Source organism: Strix aluco, chromosome 6 (genome assembly GCF_031877795.1).
Source record: "Strix aluco isolate bStrAlu1 chromosome 6, bStrAlu1.hap1, whole genome shotgun sequence".
In the NCBI taxonomy this organism is placed as follows: domain Eukaryota; kingdom Metazoa; phylum Chordata; class Aves; order Strigiformes; family Strigidae; genus Strix; species Strix aluco.
The window spans coordinates 16,906,015-16,929,015 of NC_133936.1; the positions used below are offsets into that span (position 1 = coordinate 16,906,015).

The window sequence follows — 23,001 nt, forward strand, 5'->3', positions numbered from 1 at the left end:
ATTATGCTTCCAATATTTCTACATTCTCAATTTGTGAATTTATGGTAGTAAGAAGCAGAATATTTTTCTGAAGCACGTTTGTCATATAACCAGGATAACTCTACCATATACACTCCTTTCAGTACGGTAAAGATTTATACTAACCTATTTTGAACCAACAGATCAAGATCAATGTTATTTCATAGGTTGCTCCTAAAGCTCTACAAACTCTCAGCAAAAACCCACCTCATAATACAATACCAAGTAGCATAACCATTACAATATTAAGGAGATGTTATTTAAAAAGCATTCTTCTGCCACAAACCACACCCACCTCTCCTCAAATTTTCTAGAAATGCACTGCAGTCTTCATTAAGAAAAAAACCCCAATCTCAGGAATCACCTCTGCTTCCAACTCACCTTTTGACAAGTCAAAACACTTTTTGATTCAATAACTTCTGCAGTGACAATGCACTGTTTGGCACTTATGATGGTTTTATTGCATGGTTAATAAATAGAATATAAATGACAAGGGTAACAGCTTTTATTTCAGCTTCTCGACAGCAGCAAGAAAAATGAGGAAAATGGAGCACAGAACTTATTTGTATTTACTAATGCTTTACTTGATTTCACTTTGGAAACAGAGTCCCTCTTTCTCCTTGTCTTTGAACTCCAAAGTATTCCCAAACAGTTTGTTAGAATTTTAAGACAGGTTAAGTCGTAAGTATAAATTAGCTCCCAGTTTAAAAATATGATGTAAAGTGCTCCTATCAGGATTTGTTCAGCTCAATGAATGATTTTTATTTAAGCATTTTAAAAAACAGTATTTTGTTGGGCAGACACAATAATCAGATAAATAACATTTCAAACATCAGTACAAACTTCATTTACAAAACCTTTCCAGAAGTCTTCTGGAAAAGGGTCTTTAGCTGATAAAAATAAATTCTATTAATTACCCTGAAAAACAGACAGGTATAACCAGGATCCAGTCACTGGATAATATCTTTTCTATGGTAAGATTTAGTTCCTTTTTGCCTTTCACATTCACCCATGAAAGCACATATACTGCTAAGTAAATATGTGGCTATATAGATGCATATAAAAAAAGTCTTTTAAAGGACCTGTCAGAAATTTCAACTCCATATTTTTAGTTATGGAAACAGGTACATGGATCCACAGTCTTAGCAAAATGCACACATGAAGGGCATCATTTCCGGAAGCGTTTAAATAGTGGATGGATGTGTTTATTTGAAGATGCCTTACTCCGTGAAGAGTGGTATTCCATGTAAACCGTATCATCTGCTCCTGACATAGAGCTCATCGTGCCCGTACGACGTGACACCTGCAAGTAAGAGGAAAAAAAATAAGTGCTTGGTGTGTGATTAGACAGACTGACTCTAACCACTAAGTGACCTCAATGCCAAAAAGCCTTCAAATTTTTTTTCTTAAGAAGAATTTCTACAATGAAAGTCACTGCCTGCCACTCACGGTAAGTATACAAACATATGTAAGGTTTAATATGGAAAGACACCTTAGAGTGGGAATTCCTAACACATTTCAGCACAATGCCATTTAACTAAAAATTAATTACCACACTGTAGTTTGACTTTAACTTATGTACCAACAAATGTTTCAGGCTATTTTTTTTTTTTATCTGTTGCTGAAAGTGTCAAACTACTATCTACAATAATAGTACTTCTCCTGAAAATGAACGGAAGTGGCCCTTACGCTTCTGCCCTCTGGGCATGAGGAAATCAGGGCATGATTCAAGGAGCACAGTGCCACCACAAAAGGGTAGGTGCTGTGACATCTGTGCATCTTAAAAATGTTTTAAAATATTTTCATCGCTTGTGACTTAGAACATTTACTTCAAATTCTGTAACAATAGATCTGTCATCTCCTCCTTCAAATATGATGGAGAAGGACATGAATTCCACATCTAACTTCTTTCTAGTGCCCAACTACTCAAATAGCTAAGTGGTAATGCACCTTAAAAAAATAAATCTGTTCTCCAATGTTTTACAAAGACACTAGGGCATCAATGATGGCATCACATTTAGAATTAGAATGGAATGGTCCGGTTCTGTCGCATTTGGTCATCCTTTTCAAAGCATTCTTCATTACCTGAGCTGACTTTGAACCATATTCTCCAGCGACTACTTCCTCCTCAGCATCCAGGTCAGAGGCTTGCAGGACTTTCTGGAGAAGCTGCTGCTGTTCTTCTTTGGATGAAAATGAAAGTTCTTCTTCTTCCATGCCAGCAAGCTTTGTTATTACCTAAGAAGCAGAGCACAGTACAAGGTGAGGGCTCTTCCTCCTCACTGTTAGCTATTCAAAACCAAGACAAAGATTTCTGATTCCATATCCTGTTGGAACTGCCTTTGAACTTTTGTTAATGATCTGAACAGCTTAACACTATGGGTAGCACAGATACATATAAAACCTTGCTAAGTGGTGTGCATATATACACACACACACATCCCTTGTTATCTTCCAACTGGAAATGCAAAATAGAAACCTTTGGGGGCAAAAAAAAACCACGGGAAAAAAGAAAAACAAAAGCAAAGCTCTGGACAGAGAACGTCAGACAAACACTGTCCATACCAGCTTAACCAAGAACCTGACCAAAGCACATATAGGTCAGATGCACATTCAACTCGCTGCAAGGTTAGCTTCATGCTGTGGGATCTAGATTTGTCTAGATTAAGAACTAGTACTTTATATTATATTTAACAAAAATAATCCACTAGCCTTTCAGACACTGAGAATTTTAGCAATAAACGTCGAGGAATATGGGAATAAAACCCCTAACAAATTGAGAGGTATGATCAGTTGTTGAGAGTCTGTGCCTCAACCTGCAACAAAGCATCATCAGCAGAGCAAAACGACTCCACGTTTGTGTACTTAGACACAAGGTAACTTTGCTGTTATGTTTGCTCTCTTTGAAACTCTTAGTAACTCATTTGATAACCATGGATGCAGGGCACATGCCATCTACTGGCAATATAGTGCCATTTACTCCATTAGCTGAAAAACCTCTTCCAAAGAACTGAAAAGCTCTCAAATTTCTGTTATAAAGCTTTACAATAGGCAGCTTGCTTTCTTAATTAGAAGTATTTTTAAAATTTCATACGAATTTTTCCTGCACTTAAATGCATTCTGGTAAACATATGTTTATACATGAGAATCTCAGTTTTCCCATTAAGTTTCCAACTTGAAGAGGTTTTGAGAAAGACATTCTACTTGATTATGTAGTGTTTCCCCTCCTCATCTTCCTTTTTCAGTCTATCTCTTGAGCCACTACAATTAGATACTAATTGCTTCAGTAATCTGGGGGATCTGATCACAAAGACAGATAAAACAATATAAATACAGTTTAAGGCAAAACAAATCCACATTAGACACAAAGTACTGTTTTTGAAAAACAGGGTAATGAAACTCTAGAATGAATAATCACTCTTGTGGGCTGTTGACAATGGCAATTTCTAATTCAAAATGGATGTCTTTCTGAGAAATTTCCCTAAGCTTTAAGAGTCCATTCAGGGGAGCAACCTGTCCTACTATATGGCTAAAGGAACATGGTGGTCTCCCCTTCTTGTTTATTTAGAAGCACATGTGTTATGATCATCTCAAAAATAAAGGAGTCATGAAAAGCAATTTTAAACTGCATTAGCCTGTTTCCAGTTGTGGCTGCAAAACAGTGCTAATGTGATTCATAGAACGGAAAGAATTCCCACTGCGTCATCTTTTGTTTTAAGCTGTTCAACAGATGCCAAATTTAAAGTTATCCCCAATTCTTTGATAAAGTGAGGAGCTCTGCTACTGGTTTAAAATTTAATATACCCTACATTCAGTCTCTAAATAAAAACATAAGTAACTAAACTATCGTTAGCTAATCAAAAAAACCCACTAGATAATTAGACTCCAAGCAGTAAATTGTGATGACAAGGCTCCTATTTAAGAGTCAAAGACAAAATAAGTGATCTAGCAAAAAAGTCCTCTTTTTGATGCAAAGCAGAGAATGCAGCTTTTGAGAGATGGTGAGAAGAAATTAAGTCCTCAGAAAAAAAAGTGAAAACTCTTACCCTTTTAAAAGGAGTAATGAATTTTTAGTAATTTATGCATTAGGAACAAACATTCTGAAGGAGAGGACATCAGCACTGAAATAATTACCTAAAGATGAGATAGTCTCCAGATTTGGAAGAATAAGAAGGCAAACATGCTGGGGATGACATATACATAGTTGATCCTGCCTTGGAATGAAGAAACAGAATAGACAGTTTCCTGGAAGTTTCTTCCAGCCCTATTATTCTTTGATGCCAGCTATGGCTAAAGCTTAAAGTCTGGCAAACAGCAGAAAATAGATATTCTAACATTTTGCTCCTAAACTTCAAATAAAGAACATTCCACTACTGGTCAGCTAAAATGTTGCTCCAGATACTCAGCTGACACTTGCACTGGTTTTTTTTGCCATATTACACCAAAACTCCTAGGACTAGGTGTTCCTTGCAAAACAAAATCCCTCTATTTTAGCCTCTTAGTTCTAAAATCCAATGCATTCAAATATACATAAAGGGATTTCTCTAATCTTCTTGGCTATAGCCACATAGATGCATTTTCTGTAATTAGTTGCAGCTTAGTACTGATCTATAATTTTGTCAAAATACATTCACTACAAAGCAAAACAAGGTTTTTACCTATAAAGACTGTGACATGTCTGTTTTGGTGTAAGGACCCCCTTAAATCTCTCTTTAATAGGCCAGTGATTACAGAGCAATTATTTATTTCAGCATAGCAGCAGTTCAGAGAGGTTTTACCCGTTGGGATGTCCCGTAGTGCCTGCATGCCTCAGGAGGAAAAGCTCTTGAATAGCTACGCTCAAGTGCAATCCCGTGGAGGCTGCTTGCCCTTGCACCCTGTGCAATCCTTGCATGATTCTGTCAATGCCCTAAGCATGAGCTGGTTCCCTAAAGGCAGATATGGGAGCCTTATCTTTTCTTCTTCTTCTCTGCAATGTTTCTCATTGGGAAGGCTTCTAATCAGAGCATTAAACTCCAGTTTTGTAAAGGAATAATTTACCTAAAAGCAAGAGCTGTCATGACACTGCTGACTTTAACAACCCAACAGATGAGCATATGGGGCAGCCCATGGATTAAAAGAAAAATAAATGATGTATACTGTGAAATCTATAAAACAGAGCTTTGGTGGAATGAGATTTTATGTTTGGAAGAAGACGACATATAGAGATACATAATAAACCGAAGTACAAGGGATGATCAGTTTCCAAGTATGTCTGGAAAAAAGAGACATTAAGTCCTTTACAAAAGGGAAACTTCTGACTGTTACATTGTCAACACTGCAACCGTTGTCTATTTTGAGGAGCAGATTTAAGTTGTAGGTAGGAAGATTTCTACTCTGCAGTAACAGTCTTTTCCAGCAGTAAATTCTGTCATTTCTTAAACAATTAACATTCAACCCAGTGATTTTGGTGATATACTTCATTCAATGCAGAGAAAATTACAAGTGGAAGGTCAAACTGTTGGTGGAAGATAAATAAGCACAGTCTGAAGACCTCCATTAGCCAGAACAGTTTCTGCTAACACAGAGCCACCGTATCCACACGTCTGCATCTTGACTGATTTTCTGTACCACTGTAGGCTTTGGGCAGCACTGTGGAGACGGTGCACAAGATTAGTGTGTGGACAAAGATCCCTGAAAGGTATTTGTTTTGGAATGGGTTGGTAGACGCTTCAGACACCTAACCTTATGATTCCCAGAGTCAGATGTATGAATGTAGAGTGAATGAATCCTGCCCGTTATATGTTGTCATTAGCCACAATGAAAAAGATTTTCTCCCCGTAGCAAAATGCTAGTCTGAGACTGGAGTTCTTTGGAAATTACTTGTGATGTTTTGCATGTTTTCTGAATAGCTACTGGCCACTCTGACATGAAAACCTACCAACAATGCATAACCAGTATGACAATGCATAATAGGAGGCCTGCAGAGGTGAGCAACTGTACAGCATAAATATAAACCAACCATGGAAGTAACGTTCTGCTTCACTCCCCGGTGGGTGCTTGGTTTGAAGTTCAAATACTTACCTTTCTAGAAGCTGTGCTAAACTACTTGTATCTACCCTCACAGTAATACAGATGAGAAAACAATACTGGAAGTTCTTGCTTGCAAGCAATACTTTCATTAATACATTACACAACCAGAATTCTCAAGTATTTGACCTAATACCAACATGAAAGAATATGAAAGTTATATTCTTAGGCCCCAAGTATAATAAATAGAAGGGACAAGTTACCTTGAAGCTATAACCTTGATCTACAAGAAACCGTTGTCGCTTTGTTGAATATGCCATTTCCTGAGTGTCTTGGGATACCAGAGAATAAAAAAAGGCATTGTATTCCTCTGCAACCATGCCTAGGAGACAACAACACTGAGTGATTAGTCCCATTTGGAATGCTGCAACAAAGAACAAAAAAGGACTGAATACCGAACACAGGTGTTTAAATAAAGTTGTCTCTCCACAAAAATAATTTGCAAAGTTTAGCTGCACCCAGACCTTACAAAAACTGATTGACAAAGTACATGGAAAGAATGGAAATTCCTACTCTTGTTCTTAATAACTTGAGAATGGGCAAAAAGGAAAAAATGGAAATGTAGACTAACACAATTACACTGGTGCTCTGAGAAGAACTGCTAGGCAATGTGAAAGATAAAATTATTTTAAAGTCTATTATGTAAAGAAGAAGTAAAAAGTCAAGAGCAAGTATTGAAACAAATGTCAAAAAAATTCAATAGAAAAAGACAAAGCAAAAGTTTTATCAATGTAAACTGGAGTTTGTAGTGGTTTCACATTAAAGAAGGTGAGACAAAGATATTTAGCTAAGAAATCATAGCGCTATTTAAAGCCCAAGGATATACCAGGCTGAGTATAGTTTATTTTTTTAAACTTACAGTCCATAAGATCTATGACCCAAACAGCACTGGGTCCTCTTTTAAAAACCAAAGTTTTACTAAGACTTCGTTCATTCACTAACATGAATGTTTTTCATGTTTCTGTAGGCGTTTTTAAACAAAGTCTCAGCTGTAACAAGCATAAACTGCACATAAAATAAGCGTATGCAGATCTTAAATCCAAGTAGAAGGTATTTTAAGAATCATTTTTCTAAACAAAAAGCTCCTTGGTTATGCTTTGCAAGAACACAGCTAGTTGGAAACTAAATCCCATTTTTAAAAGTAATCTGCAGTATCAAAAACCTGCTTTCTAGAGACTTGCTTTTTAGAGTAGTACTATGATTTTTTTAAAAACAATTTCATGTTGAGGAAATTATCAAGGAATGAAAAAGTGAAAGAACCACCAAAGAACAAAAAGTTCATTTTCCTTCAGCATTTTTTATCCTTTGGAAGTTTTCCCAACACAAAGCTTACTGACCCAGAAAATGCTTCATTTCCATTCAGTGGTATATAGGCATATTCTCTTTGACTAAAACATAATCCAAGCGCAATATAAAGAAGTGGCATGAACATCCAGTTTCTCTGCAGTTCTACAATACTGTGACCCAAGGCCCGCAGCCCAACACACACTACATTTACCTTTTTTGGCTCTCAGCACTCGTCCCAGTCTTTGAGCCTCCTGTCTTCGAGACCCACCATGGGATGAAATCTGAATCAGAACATTGGCTTCTGGCAGATCGAAGGATGTGTCACCTACCTGTAAAAGAGAAGCAGCCTCTGAGCAGTATCGTATTTCCATATGACATCAGCAAAGACTTAATACAAAGTACACCTTTGTGAGCTGAGATACAAAGATGTCAAATGGACAACATGCACATATAACTTGCTCTTAAATAAAGTTAACTCGGAAGATGGATACAGGGACACGCTGAATGTCCTCACTTACCTTGGAAATGAAAATAGTGTTGATTTTTGGATTGTGCTTGAAGTTTTGTAGAATTTGCATTCTTTCGCCTTGTGCAGTGGGACCATATATATAGGGTCTGAAAAGAACAGAACATATACAAATTAAATCAATTCAAGATTTCTCAATCATTTCTTATGAGGTACTAAGATACCATGGCAGGGAGCGCAGTACACATTTGAATTATACAAAAACAAACCAGACTTTGCTACAGCTTAGTTTACTTTTAGCTCGTTTGGCTCTTTATGGCATCTACCCGGTTGTTTGCGGAACCCTCTGCAGCAACCCAGTCTGCCAGAAATAAATTCTGACAGTTATAAATGTTTTGCAACTACATGCACCAGTGAAGCTGTATATCAACAGACTGAATACATTTGCTAAGCCTACATGAAAGACTGAAGGCAGCTGTTAAAATAAGAGATTTTTTCCCCTCAAATCTACTGAGTTAGCACATTGACAGCTGCAACCTTTGCTTACTATTTAAACACTTGAAAATCCAGGCTTCTCTATCAATGATATGCTGAGTGTCACAGGCTGGCTCCTGGATGTTGTTCTGGGAAAATTATTCTTGCTTTTGAAGCTAACTTCTTGCCACTCCTAATACCTTCTGGACCTACTGAACTAAGAACAAGGTCCCAAACATTCCATAGCCACGAGCAGCTCACAGTGGCACTTCACCTAACGTTTCTAAGGTTTGATGATGAATCACCTGGAACATCTTAACCCAGAAGGCTCACACAAACTCTCAGTCACCCACAGACTTCATGAGTAACTTGGGCTACTATGAATTTTCCAAGAAAATTTCTGGCTGTTTTCTTCCTGCCTAAACAGAGGGTTTTTTTTAAAAAAAAGCAGCTAGAAACAGCAAAGCCCACATAAAGAATGAGCATGCATAGCCACTGCTTTTTCATCTGTTGCACTACTTTTCCAAATGCTCATTAACAAGCATCTCCAAATACCAGGAATCAAGTTCTACGATTTCTATTTTGTTCACACTTCCATACATTATTTCTAACACAAGGAACCAACCTCAAATGTTTCATTTAACTTTTAATATTGCACATACACAGGTGGTAGCTGAACATAAACATGCAGTGCACAGCACTAAGGTTTTGTATTCTTATCAGCTAATTCCTGTGTGTTGGCTCCTCTTGCTTTCTTCACTACAAACTTTATTCCAGTTTTTCTTCTAACAAACAATCCTAGTCGCCTCTAATCTAATTCTTCTATTTAGTGTATTTAACCAGATTTTTAGAAAAACACAGCTAATTAAAGTGGCAAATGAGTCAACTCTGAAACAATACTGTTATTATTCAATTAGTAGTATTCAGTAACATTTTAAGCCTTATTTGAAATTTCATTTAATATTTAAATTGTGAGGATTTTAATCCCCAAGAAAACTTAAATGGAAGATTTAAACTGAAATTAAAGCATTTGTGAGCCTTCTGTTTCTTAAAACCACCAAGAAGGGGTTCAAACACATTTTTTAAGAACAGAATAACCTGGAACTCCTGGCTATCAATCCTCTATTTTATGGACCCTACTTGACAATAATTCATTAACACATAACTGAGTACCTTCCTGAACCTACAACATCCAATGTTAGACTGATTTTTTTTTTTTTAAACGACTCCTTTTCCTCACTGCAAAAAGACATTTGAGGGATTTGCAAAGATAGATCCCTCTCCCATTAACTGACATAACTGTCAAAAACACAGAGGCACAAACCTTCAGAAACAGTGATTTAAACAAATTAAAAACACCAGGAAAAAAGTCAGCACATGAGCTATACTATACTGGCTGACAAAGCAAAAGCTGGCAAAACAGATTTGAATTCTGTGGCCCCAAAATTATAGTGAAAATAATTCCTGTCATGTGCATGGCCTTTCCCTGCCAGTACCCCGGGAAAGGGGGGTAAGGGAGAAGCCGCAGAGCCACACAGAACATGGCCATCTCTCCCTCCACACAGGAACCCACCCACCCCACGTGCTTCAATCAGGTCACAGAAGTGCAGTGGGAACTGTCCCACTGCTGGGCCAGCACAGACCAGGCAGGCAGCCTCGGCCACTACTGCTGCATCTGCCGGGCTGCTCTCTCCTCCTTACACGTGTAATTCCTGCCCCACCCAAACCAACAGCTCCCTTTGTTTCAGCTTGCTCACAGCAAACTATGAGAGAATATTCTCTGGTTAAAATAAAGACTCCCTCACCTTTACGCAGCACTGCAAACCTCCTTTCTTTCTAACACTGACAGCCCTATAACCTGGAGCTCCATACATGATGTGAGGAATGGAGAATACACTCCAGAACACGAAAAGCAAGCACGTAATATTTCTTCAACTGGTTTTCCTGCCATGCTTCCACAGCAACTACTCCACTTAACAACTGCTGTGCTACTTAGCAAGCGCCCCCTCCCAGCATCGTCTTTGCTAAAGGCTTTTTTGTGGTGCACTGAACACTGCTAGAGACATTCCAGAGGCATCATTACGGCTAATCGCTGTCCAGACAGATTAAAAAACCGAGGAAAGAGACCATGGGTCTTGGAATTCATCCAGCACCATTAGCTCTGCTTACTGTTTGATGTCACAGCAAGCCAGCACAACACGGCTGTTAAACTACAGTCAAAACTGATCATGAATTTTGGGAAGTGTTAGGCTTGTTTGTGGTTTTGCTAAGAAGTACTGCTGAAATTCCTAGACGTGAAATCATACACAGTCAAAATGCCCCACGGCTTCCAGCAAGCAAGGCGCTATTTGGGCTTGTCAAAGAAAGGTTGAGGCCAGCTTCTATGCTTATTTTCCCCAATAATTGCTCTATACCTGATCCTGGCAAACACTCTCCCTGATCATCCCTCCCCAAACCCCACAGACACACTGATGCTAACCCCTCATTCAACTCTATTTATACAACCTTCTGTAACCACGCTCAAGTTAAGAGTCATTTAAGGTAGCAGAGAAGCTCATGGGAGCAATATCCTTTCATTTATCAAAAGATTACAGTAGCTCTAGGCAGTGCACTGCTACAGCACAGATTCCCCAAAAGTCTGTCTTAGGTTTTTTAGACAAGGTTTAGACCAAAAAAACCTGAAGGGGAATGTCTTGGATCCCAAAAGAACTTGAAAGATCCAGGGAGTGTCTATTTAAAAACCTTTGTCTCGGAGAAATAGGGAAAGCTACCATCTGTAAAGAAATAGTTCTAGTGATATTTTTAAAAGCCCCTCATTCTTCCACTGGCTTTTAATAATAATAAAAAGGATGGAGAAATACTAACAGTCTTTCAGAGAAATCTTGGATGAAAACTCCTCTGAGGCAAGTGCTAATCAGAGATTCTTTTCAAACAGTTCTACACCAAAATAATATTGCAGTGCCAATAAAATTCACCAAAAAAAAAAAAAATACCCTCCCAAGCTCCTTTTTATATAGGAGGACTGGAGTTAAATCAAAGTATTACAAGAAATATCTAAAGACTCCTGAACGCTGTGAGATTACAATTTTCCAGGAAGGAGGAAAACAAGCGCCATTGTTGGTTGTGAACACTTACTTCCCAAGTCTGATTGCATACTCCTTCAATGCAAACACATTGTCAGCAAATACGATGATTTTATCATTCCGTCGCTCATGAAACTTAATCAGGAACTGGCAGGCTCTGAATTTGTTTGGGTTCATGGTGTACAGCAGTATTCGCTTCTTCGTTTTGATAGCTACATATTCTCTATAAAATTCAGGTGACATTGGGCACCAAACCTAGAATTAGAAAACATAGACACACACACACTAAGTAACCCTCTGTTGTTTATTTTATTCCAGCAGGAATTGAAAAGATATTTGGGAGATGATAATGCATTATGGCTTTCCGTATGGTGCAGGCCACGGATTTTAACACATTATCTTCTGTACCAAAATGCAAGCTACTCATTGGTGCAGTCTCCAGCACTGCCAAATGTTTAACATCATTAATATTCTGGCCTTCCAAAATGCTTTGGCAGTGAGATCCACAAGAGAAATAGGCAGTGGGATTGGGACAGGACTGGAAGATATTTCCTTTATGTTTCATACTTAATGATTTTACTGTATGTTACTACTTTTTACAGCGCAATAATTAAGGGAATGAACTGTGTAATCTCCCTGTCACAGCAGTCAAAGCTTTTCCCATAAAAATTAATTTTCATCCATATTCTGAAAGCCAAGAGACACATTTAGTCTTCATTACAGAACAAATTTACCAATCTTATTTTCATATACCCACAAAGGAGTGAACTTCAACAGCTGTTGAGTCTACAACTTCCAAAACACTAGGATTCATAAGAATCTTTCAATAGGTTTTCCTTAGCAATTATTTTATTACGTAAATACAGATCACAGTACTGCACAATTCTAGGCTTACTGAGATTTTTTTCCTACTGTAGCATGAAGATAGAAGAAATTATGAAGTTAAAAAGTTTATGCCAATGCAATGATACTATCTATAGCATATAATGACACTCTACAGTGCATGTAATTTAGAAGATATTCCTTCTGTTGTACATGGGTTATTCCCCCATATCCATTGCATGGTACAAATTAACAGAATACTGCAAAGAAAAGCCTCTTCCATAACCATCATTCAGCTAAGGAAGTTATGTGACAATTCACAGGAGTTTATTTAAACAACCTCAATTGTTCTGTACTGTTAAGAACTACTTTTTGTTTCAAAACGTTTTTTCCAGTGAGTTGAATGCTAGATGAGGCTTTTTTCATCCCCTGACTACATTAACAATAAATTTATGCATTGAATAGGCTCCACTGTTATTGTATGCTGTCTACATGAAAGAGATAAAATTGTTAAATCAGAAGAGAGTATTTCAAAGTGAGAATGAGATAAATAACATTTGATTGTAGTAAAATAATTCATCTATTGCTTAATGCCTCTGACTACATGGCAAAGTGAATATATTTTGATTTGTGTTTGCACTCTCTTCTGGATTTGGAAATGGGTAAGATCTACTTCTCACCCCAATGATCTTGTCATTTTTATATTTTGCAAGATGCGTGCTCCAAGCCAAAAACTTAGTAAAGTGGCTAGAAAAAAGAGTATTTGTAAATTACAAATCTCTGAAAAATACAGTTAAAGAACAGGTTTGTTCTCTTTTTTTAAACTTCTTTTAACTGTGCTGCTTGTTCTCTTTTAAAGCAGTGAAAGACTAGTACCTGCAATGACCATGACCTGCCTTATCAGACAGCAGCACTGCCCTCTCTTGCCACCCGGAAAGAATCGCCCTTAAAGAGCAAACCAGACATTTTCCTTGGCTACCGGGAATAAGCCAAGTTGATTAAAGATGCTACCTCTCAACAACACGTCAAGAAAATCCAAACAAATATGCAGTGCAGTTGTGCATGTATTAGACTTGCTACTTATCAGTCATCAACATTGCTTTTTTTGATTCTTTGCTTTTTTCAAAGTCTAAAGGGCAGTTCAGAGACTGAGAAGAGTTATGCTCCCAAGGCAGAATTAACCAAAGTGCCTAAACAGTCAAATTTGAATTTGCAGACTGGTTACTCTCCCTTCAAGCTAGTTATTTTCTAGATGCTCTTCACTTGCATTCCATTACTTAAAAATAGTTGTGGGTTTTTTTTCCTTCTACAAACTCCAGTTTATAAAATATATAAACTATAGAATAGCTCACTTGCATCTGCATCTTTTATTCCAGTACCAGAGCTAGGAAGAAGTGCGTGAAACTAGCAAGACAGCAAAAAAACACCCCAGGAAAACATTTACATTATGAAACTCTGTCATAAGCATGTTGTAGGTGCTAAAACTTTACTTCTATTCAATGGGAGTCTGGACAAGTTCTGAAAAAGAAACCCACTGATGGTTACACAGAAACCACATACAGCTCATAAATGACTGATGGCTTGGAGAATTAACAGATTTGTTTGCCCTGTTCTTATATGCTTCCCTAAGTATCTTCCTTGACAATTATCAGAGACAATAGACTAAGTTAGACCTTTAGTCTGACCCAGAAAGGTTACTTTAATGTTCCAACGTGCCTGTGTGAAAGGTTTCCACTTTATCTAGAACAGATTTTCCTCTCATCTACACACTGGAAATTATATTGTAAAGAAATAGTAAGATTCGGTCCTATGTTTTCAATTTTCACCCTCATGTATTCAGACCTGAAATACGCAGGTGTTTTCTTATATTTTTTTAAACTGTCTTTGTTTTAAGAGTTGCAAGAATTTTCCTCAAACAACTAAAGACTGTCTACCCACCGAAGTCTCTATAAAGCATCTTCCAGCATACCACCTGACATTATGCTCATCATAACACAATGTTACGCTACCACACAGAACTGAGCTTGAGGTAAGAAGTCAAGTCAGACAACACGAATGTCAACTGCATCCAACTAAGTCTACTGGAACCACTGTTCACATTTCTGAATGCTGACTTGGAGACAGCTGATCAAGCACCACAATCCCCACAAAGAGAAAGAGTGCTGAAGTCACTCTGAAGAACAGGTGGCTACTCCATTTGCCACCTGTTTGTATTGACCAGCGACAGCCTTGCCTAAGCTACAAAGTAAAGGAAAAGTCATAAGGGCACCTTTTTTCCCAGTTAAATACTTACTATTTTATACATCTTCCTTACAGAAAAAAGTTATAAGCATACTAAATAAACACTAGTAGTACCAAAAAGCAGAGCATCACCTCAGCACACTGGACTTTAGCAATGTAGCCACTGTTCTGCAGCTCCATCCAGTTGGCTTCATAGAGCTTTGGTCCGATCAGGAAGTTCAGGTCAACAATTTTATCATCTTCTCTGACCAGGGTAGCAGTCAGCCCCAGTTTACAATGAGCTTGTACAATAGTGAGCACACGTCTGAACATTTTTGCTAAGAAATGCAAGACAAATTTTCTGTTTACTTTCCTGAATGGATTTAGAAGACAAATACTGCAACTTAAGAAAAACACTTTCATCAACTCCTGAACACAAAGCAAGCACAGTCTGGGGAAATTTTACCCTATTTCATACACACTTCTAACAAATCTGTGTTACAGCAAAACTTTCTACTAATTGCAGCTTTAGTTTACATCTTCAGTGCACTCTGAAAATCCTAGTAAGCCTTCTGGTAAATTTATATTTTATATTTCCCAAAATAAAATTAATATATTCAGAGGTCACATGGCTTGCTTTAGGTCATATAGTATTTCATAGGAAGAAGTATGACACAAGGACTCTTTAGTATTGCTAGAGATCACAGAGGGGATTCTAAGCCTTAATTTTTATGAAACCAATAAAGAACAAAAGTGAAAGAACGGTGGCAGCAACACACTGCTTGGGTAAAATGGTAGTTAATCATCAAGGTCTACTTCTAAAATCCATCACTTCTGCAGACACCAAATTATATTCAAACGAAATCATGAGAATGAGGTACAGCAGCTAACAGAATCCTGGGCGATATTTTTAGCCAGGATTACTCCACAGACACTTTAATACTACATTATGGCTTTCCAAGAGTATAGATCTCAATTACATAGTAATTTCAAATCCAACAGCTATTTCTGAACAGTAATCACTATGGTTACTCATATTTTATTGAGTAGAAATAGATATTAAAAGCTACCCAACAGTGCCGCTACATCTCAAAAGAAAAGAAGGGAGATGAATTCCTCTCCTGTTCAAATTTGCCTACATCAAAATTATACATATGTAATTCAGGTATCTTAAGAGCAGTTTATCAACCTACCCAGAATGAGAAGGCACTTATATTTTACACTGCCATTACAGAAAACACAGTGCCTAATTTGAAGGGTTTCAGAAAACTAATGGTCAGCTAAACTCTGTAGTATCAGGGGAAAAAAACAAAAAAAGAACGAACAAGGCAGTTTACTTGTCTCAAAACCCAAGGCCATGGGTTTACTCACTATATTAACCATGAGAAAGACAACAAAAACCCACCACTTCTAAAAGAGCACAGTAACATTAACAGTGTGTATAACATGAAAGGTTTGCACACCGTTTCCTTACCAGGGATAGTATGTACTTCATCAAGTATCATAAGGCCCCACTCTTGACTTTTAAGCCACTCCATTACTCTTTCTGCTTCCCAGGACCTTTTAGTTGTGTGCCCCAACATGGAATATGTGCTGATAGCAATGGAACAGCCAATGGGCTTGTCTTTGGCATCAGAAGTGAACCGGCAGATCTGACTGTCGTCGATGGTGGACCACATCTTGAATTGGGCTTTCCACTGCTCTACAGACACTGCAGAATTACCAAGGACCAGGCACCGCTTGCGGACGGTACACGCAGCCGTCACGCCAACTAGAGACTTGCCAGCACCTGCAGGGGAAGAAGAGTGATGTTCATTAGTCATCTCTCAGATATCACTGGAGTAGGAGGGAGGGAAACAAAAAAAGAGCAAAGGAAAACAGGAAAACTGTGAGAGGATATGGAATGATGCAAGGGCATTCTTCATTGTTTTTTTTTATAGTCTTGTATAGTCTTACAGAAACGGAGTATTCACTTCTGAAAAGCCAGGTGGATTGTCTACTGCACACATTTCCTCAAGAAAATCACTGTAAACAATGGCTTTGCCAATTAGAAGCAATCCTTTTAATGCTTTCTTAATTTCAAAAGCATGTTAAATTCCAAGTGGCTACAGAAAGCTTCCCCTAAATGTGATCTATCCCACTGCCCCCACCAGCTATGTTCGTTCCCTCCACAGGAAGTCCTTAAACCTTTCCATTCCTCCTTCACGCTTCTTCCAGCATCCCTTACGCGCTCTCTCAGGCCCTCGCTGTATTTCCTATATGCTTCCTCCATCCCCAGCACCAAAGGCACTGGGATGCAGTCTCCTGTTCTCTCCCTTTTCCACTGTTTCCTACAGGTTGTCCCAATCATCACATTCCTTATTTCTTTCTCAAGAACTACTGTTTGAAATTTAAGCAGGTGTCATATTTGGAAGTTACTTTACTACAGATGAATAAAGAACAAAACCCCTAAATACCAACCCAGAAACTTACCACATGGCAAGACAATAACACCAGATCTGGCTCGCCCATTTCCAAACATCTTCCTTAGACTTTTCTCTTGATAGGGCCTGAGGACAGCTGTAGGTTTCAAATCGATATTAATATCAGGATTCACAGAATCATTTCTGAAATCATATTCTGCCAGCAAGGGGTACTCCAAATGGATACAACGCTTCTGAAGTTCTTCAATCATCTCCTGAAGAGGAAACAAAGGTTCAGATGGTAAATTCTCCACATCTGAATTAAAAAAAAAAAAAAAAAAATAGTTTTGTTTTTTTTTTTTTTAACAAACAGCCAAATTATATATAGTAGCATTTGAAGTTAGATTTATTTTTTATGGTCGTGAAGTCTGCAAAAGTTAAAGTTACTTTCAAAAACTTTATTTGTGATCACCCCTGCCCCCCTCAAATATTTTAAATAACAAGTGATAGGAGACAGGACTATTTAGACAGATGGAAGAACACGACACATTAATCTCAGATGTGTTGTTTATCCGGCAGTGACTAAACTACACCCTGAAGTCCTGAAACAAAGAGCTCAGTAACAGACACAAAAGGTTTAGTGTGTTACACAGAAGGACCTACCAAAGCTGCACATCTCTTATCTGGAAAATCTCCATACCCTGTTAACACAGTTATTCCACCACAATGTCAGCTGATTCAATCACCAAGAGGTTGTTGGGTTGGGTTGGGCTGGGTTTTTTAAAATAAATAAAATAGCTACTAAGTTATCTTTTTTAAAAAATTCTGTTTTTCCCAGTAAGGCATCATTAGAATCACCAAGCCCAAAAACAACTTGAGAAATTCTACAAAAGCTCTCTGAAGGTCAAGCCAAGACTGCTCCAACCTTCAGCTACCCTTCTCAAGCTACGAAGTCAGAACCACCAAGAGTTCCTTCTATATGAATCACAAAACAGGAAAAAAAAGAAAAAATAACCCCAAAAGCTCTGAAACCAACAGTAGATTTGCCCTCCACTGGATTCTCACTTGTCCTGCACAAAGCAACACTAAGCTGCACATGGGGGAACCTCCCTTAGTCTCTGGAGCCTTCCTCTGGCCTCTGAGCACTACGCCTTGTGAGCAGGGAAGGAACAACACTCAGTCTGTAGCCCTCTACAGAAGAGGAAGACTCTTAAGATTTTGGAAGGTAAAAGGAAAGAAATGTTAATGACTTCCAGCGAGCTCCCCTATCAAACAAAGAGCCACAGTACTTGACGTTAAGTTCTCATGCTTATTTGGAAGTCCTGGGCACACTCCCCAAAGCTACAAATGCGGAGACTAAAATGTTCATACTTGCTTGACTTCAAAAGACACTGTCTGTGTTTCCTCCTCCTCATCATCATCATCTTTGTCCATCTGTTCATAAAACTCAAATAAGTCAGCTGCAACATCTGGCTTAATCTGAGCATCTGCTCCCTGTGATGTGGACGGACCAAACCCACTTTCACTGGATTTGGAAATCTGAAATAGATGGACAGGAATTTTCACCAAGGGTTCCATTAGAGACACACTCCACCCCCACCCCCCAATTTGAGCTCATTAGGGAAGCACAGATCATTGCTGACAGAACTGAAAGCAACTGCTGATACAAAGAACAATAACCACTCTAAACTACTCAAACAGTTTATCCACTGTTAATTCAATAACTTTAAAACATGCCCAAACATACCGCTGATTTACTTGTGAATGTCTCTGTAATAAGCTCTGTTTCTTCACCCTCAGCATTTCTCAGGCGACAGTCTCTGATTACATGGTCTTGCAGAAGCTGCTGAATGACATCAGGATGGGTACTTTCCACAAAATACCTAAAATTAAAGAACAAAGAAAAAAATTTTTATGAACTAATGAACTGAGTAACTTACAGGAAGAGTGATATAGATGCTTAAATATATAACTATACCAGATGCACTCTCAAGTATCCAATCTTGGGGGTGACAATTTAAAAATAAAGAAATTATGGCAATCAAAATTTTTAAAAGATGCCTCATACCAAAAGCATCATGTGGTTATTCATCTTGCTCAAATGTTCTCTAGCATAATACGAGTGGGAAAACTCCAGAACTGCCTAGAGAAAGCTCTCACATATGTATCTTATTTGTGACATGTGACACAATGCAATTTTTTGGAGACTGAATTGAGATGAGTCTGTGGAAACACTGGATGTTGTGCTTTAAAGTCTTGTCCACAGGACCAAAAAAGCCTAAAAGACAAAAACCCAAAACCTCCAAAACACAAACCACCTAAAAATTCAAATTAGTGCATCCCAAAATTGTTTTTCTCCCTGGAGATTCATCAACACTGATGCTGGTTAGAGATTACAGTTAAAATATGAGACAAGAGAGACTTAAGTCTTAAGTGGCATGGAAGAAATCTTTTTCTCAGAAACACCTAGGAAGCAGACAAAAACCTGCTAGTAATACTAGCGTTAGTTCTACGCAAAGCAGCAGGTTCAGAAAAGCAGCAGCACAAGCAGAGCATTATATTATAGTTCCAGGGCTTATCTGTGCCTGTCAAGACAACAGAGAACTTTGCAAAAGAAATAAAAGGAGAAAGAGAAAACAAAGGCAAGGTACAGACATGGGCTTTAGGTTTCTGCTGACTCCTTCCTTTCCCTCTCCCTATCGCAGAATCATAGGTTTAGATAAAATTGGTCAGCTCTAAACTAGCTGACCTCTCAAGGTCCCTTCCAACATTATCCTCTAGGTTTAAAACAAATCAGATTCAACCCAGCAACACACACGCACCTCTTGCCAATGGATTTGTTTATCCTTCCTGAATAATGGATTACAAGTCAGAAAGCACAAGACTGAAGGACACCTTTAGAAAAACTTGTCTAACCTGGCTCACGTAGATTAGGAAAGAATGAATGAAACAATTGTCTGAAAACCTTAAGGATATATTGCAAGTCCAAGCAACACAGAAACAAACTAGAATATAAAATTTGCAATGTAGTTTTAAAAACGTTGTGATAACCAGTAGTAGCTCAGGACAGCCAAACTGAATTAATTGACTAACGTATTAAGCGCTTTCAACAACTGAAAAAGTGCTCTTGTATTGATAGATGCCACACTCAGCTGGGAGCTCTAAGACTCAACAGCTACTGAGACCACTCATTTATGCACAGCTGTGCATTTGGAGGACTTCCTCTGCCACACTAGTTAATGAAGAAGACACTTACCTGTTATGTTTCAGTACCAGCTTCACCTTCCCGTAGCTGACAGTACACAGCTATGAAAGAACAAGAGCAGTCATTAGGAATATACAAAAGAGTGATTCTACATTTGGAACCAAATGCTGCAATGCAGTTTAGGTCTTTGTGGGGAAACGTGGTATGATAAAATGTTTACTCGCAATGTCGTTATACTTATGGAACAAACCTGAAAGGGTATTTTCAGAAGACGCACATATCATTTCACACAGATCAGTCACTGATATTCAGTTTTGATACCCAACTCCAATCTGCTTCCAAGACTGCAAAAACATACTTGCAGGATAAGGTAGGCTATGTTTTATAGCGCCCAGCTATTCCAGACTGCTTCCCACATTCACTCTTCTTCCAGAGCAAATCCGAAGAAACTTTCCCCACATACAATTTCTACTGGCTGAAAGCATGCACAGAGATGCTTGGGTACACGTTTTTTTTTTTAAAAGGTATAAATCCCACACAGAACATATTGTGAAAATAATATGTGTGCAGCAATATACTATAAAAAGAGACAAAAAATTAGATAAAGCCTCTGTTTTCTTGAAACAGTGATGGAATAGAATAAGAAGGTAAAAACAATGAACGATTAAAAAAATAAATCAATTAAGCAGAGGCAGCAGGAAAGTGTTTTAGTAGTAGCAGTAGATATATTTCCAATGCCGATAAAATAGTCTTACCTTGATAAATTGAATTATTCCATCTGGGACACCAGTTTTGCTCAGTTTTTGTAAGTAGTCTGTGATATCACTTGTTTGTAAGCCAACGCTAACAGCAGCATACAGTGAGTAAGCAGTCAGCTTGTACTCGTGAATGTGGGTTGGTCTGCACACAGGCTCAGCAATAGCAACCAAAAAATCCTGTGCGTACTTGTAAACTGGAGAAAAGGCTTCCAGAAAAATATGGCCATCAGGAGCCTACAGAAATAAAAAAAATTGCTGAAGGCACAAGTGTTAGTTGAACAGAACCAGGAATTTCCTACAAAGCAGTCATTATGATATAGAGACAGTCCCCTATTTAGGGAGTAATGCATCACAGGGTTTCAAAATAAAATGTTTGCCCTAACGATAAGGTTACTAGAAGAAAGGAGACACAGAAACACACAACTTTTGTCTTCTGCAAGGGTCCAGACATTGATTTGTCCGTGTCTCTTCTATAGCCCTAAGAATAAACCACACCCAGATCGATGGAGCTTTTCCAGATGGACATGTTGGGTGTTTTTTCTTTTTTAATGCTAAGGAAAGGAAATTGCTTGAGCAGAAGCAAACTTCCAGCCCTATTCCCCTGAAACCAAACTCCTCATTTTACACTAATTGAATGGAGGAGGAAAGATAGCATTTGGGCGTCACAGCGTTCAGTAACAGACACCCTGCAGATGCTGGCAGGGCAGGCACCTCTTCTCTATACGCTTGTACTAGTGGCCAAGCCTTGGACAGGTTTATTAACGTCCCTTTCAGCACAGAGAAAACAGATGGTACCAGCTGCAGAAGATGAGACCAGCCTGTCTTAAAGCTGTTTCATTCTAACACACAATCCCCACCGCTGTGTCACAGCAACAACAGATCCCACCTGTGTCACGAGCCAATGCACTCACTCCCACAAGCCGTTTCACATCTCCCTCCCAGAAGCACCTCTCCAGTCGATGGCGCACCCACAGCAAGGGATGCGGGACAGAGAGCCGACCAGCGGGGAGGCTGCTGGGAGGGGAATAATTCGCCCGGGCCTTCCGTGGGGCTCCCACGCAGGGGCTGGTGGCCTTACCTGGGGTGGCCTCACGCTGCTCACAGCCCGGCTGTGCCCGCACAGGCGCTACAGGTACCGCGCTCTCCCGCGCCGAGGCCAAGGCCAGGAGCACGCTCCCTCCACGCAACCCTTTTCCTTGGTGTCCCCACTTGACGCCGGAGAGCCCAGCAGGCTTTGCCGGACGGCCCGCGGCACAGCCCCGGCTTCTTTGGGGGGGGGGGAAAACCCTCAAACACGTCTCTGTCAGCTTCCCTTAAAACCCTACCGGTAAGGGACGGCCTTATCGGTACAAACGCTACCGGTGAGGGACGGACTGACAGCCACCGGTCACCCGCCCGGGCCCGCCGCGCATCCGACTCCCCGGCAAACGGCAGCGGGCAGGCGCCCAGAGCTCATGGGGCAGGCGCAGGCCCGAGGCGGGGGGCGCCCGCCCGCACGTACCACCCAGAGGGGCCGCGAGGCGTGGTCGGCCTTCAGGGGCATCTGGTGCCTGTAGTCCTTCGCCCCGTACTCGTCCACTTTGGTGCCGCTGTCCTCCACCTGCTTCCCCGCCGCGGACGGCACCGCCTCCTGCGACTCCTTCCCGGGAGCTTCGTCCTCATCGTCATCGTCGTCATCGTAATGGCGCTTCTTGGACTTCTTCTTATCTGGGAGCAAAGCCGGAGCTGTGAGAAGGCGGCGCGGCCGGCACCCCCGGCAGGGCCGCCCCGCCCCGCTCCCCCCCGGCCCCGCGCCGCCGGACCGCTGCCGGCCCCGGGCTGCCCGCGCCGCGCCGCTCACCCCGCTCCTTCCTGCCCATGGCCGCCGCGCAGCGCCTGCCGCCCGCCCCGGACGTCACTTCCGCCGCGCGGGAGGGGAGGAGGCACGCGGCGGGCGGCCCGCGCCCAGCGCCGGCGAGTTTCTGTTCCCGGGGCCGCCCCCGCGGCGGGGGGAGGCGCGGGCGGGCAGGACAGCGCGGGGCGGGGACAGCGGGCAGCCGTACCCCCACCCAGCCACCTCCCAGCCGGGGAGAGAAGGGGCCAAGGTGGAGAAAGGGGCTTTTCAAAAAAACAGTAATTAAAAAATACAGGTTTCCGCAAAGCACATTTTAAATTAGGAAAAATAAAAGCGCCAACTGGAAGATCCGCATTGTTCTAA

General features: G+C 40.0%; 1 protein-coding gene across 1 annotated transcript; it reads right to left on the reverse strand.

The window, feature by feature from the left end:
* Window positions 1–454: 454 nt before the first annotated feature.
* ERCC3 (ERCC excision repair 3, TFIIH core complex helicase subunit) lies at window positions 455–22,727 on the reverse strand. The gene is made up of 15 exons (XM_074828807.1): window positions 22,645–22,727; window positions 22,306–22,511; window positions 20,802–21,038; window positions 20,098–20,147; window positions 18,589–18,724; window positions 18,213–18,380; window positions 16,912–17,116; window positions 15,914–16,228; window positions 14,593–14,777; window positions 11,450–11,652; window positions 7,893–7,989; window positions 7,586–7,703; window positions 6,291–6,409; window positions 2,104–2,256; window positions 455–1,321 (listed from the first exon to the last, which is right to left on the reverse strand). The coding sequence occupies exons 1-15, from the start codon at window positions 22,661–22,663 to the stop codon at window positions 1,187–1,189; spliced, it is 2,346 nt and encodes a 781-aa protein (XP_074684908.1). The 5' UTR covers window positions 22,664–22,727; the 3' UTR covers window positions 455–1,186.
* Between the last annotated feature and the right edge of the window lie 274 nt (window positions 22,728–23,001).

Coding starts and splice junctions, on each gene's coding strand:
- ERCC3 (XM_074828807.1), bottom strand. Junction 17,117..18,212: donor TGTCTTTTGAAGTCAAGCAA/GTATGAACATTT, acceptor TTTCCTCTTCAG/GAGATGATTGAAGAACTTCA. Junction 7,990..11,449: donor TATGCAATCAGACTTGGGAA/GTAAGTGTTCAC, acceptor TGTTCTTTTCAG/ACCCTATATATATGGTCCCA.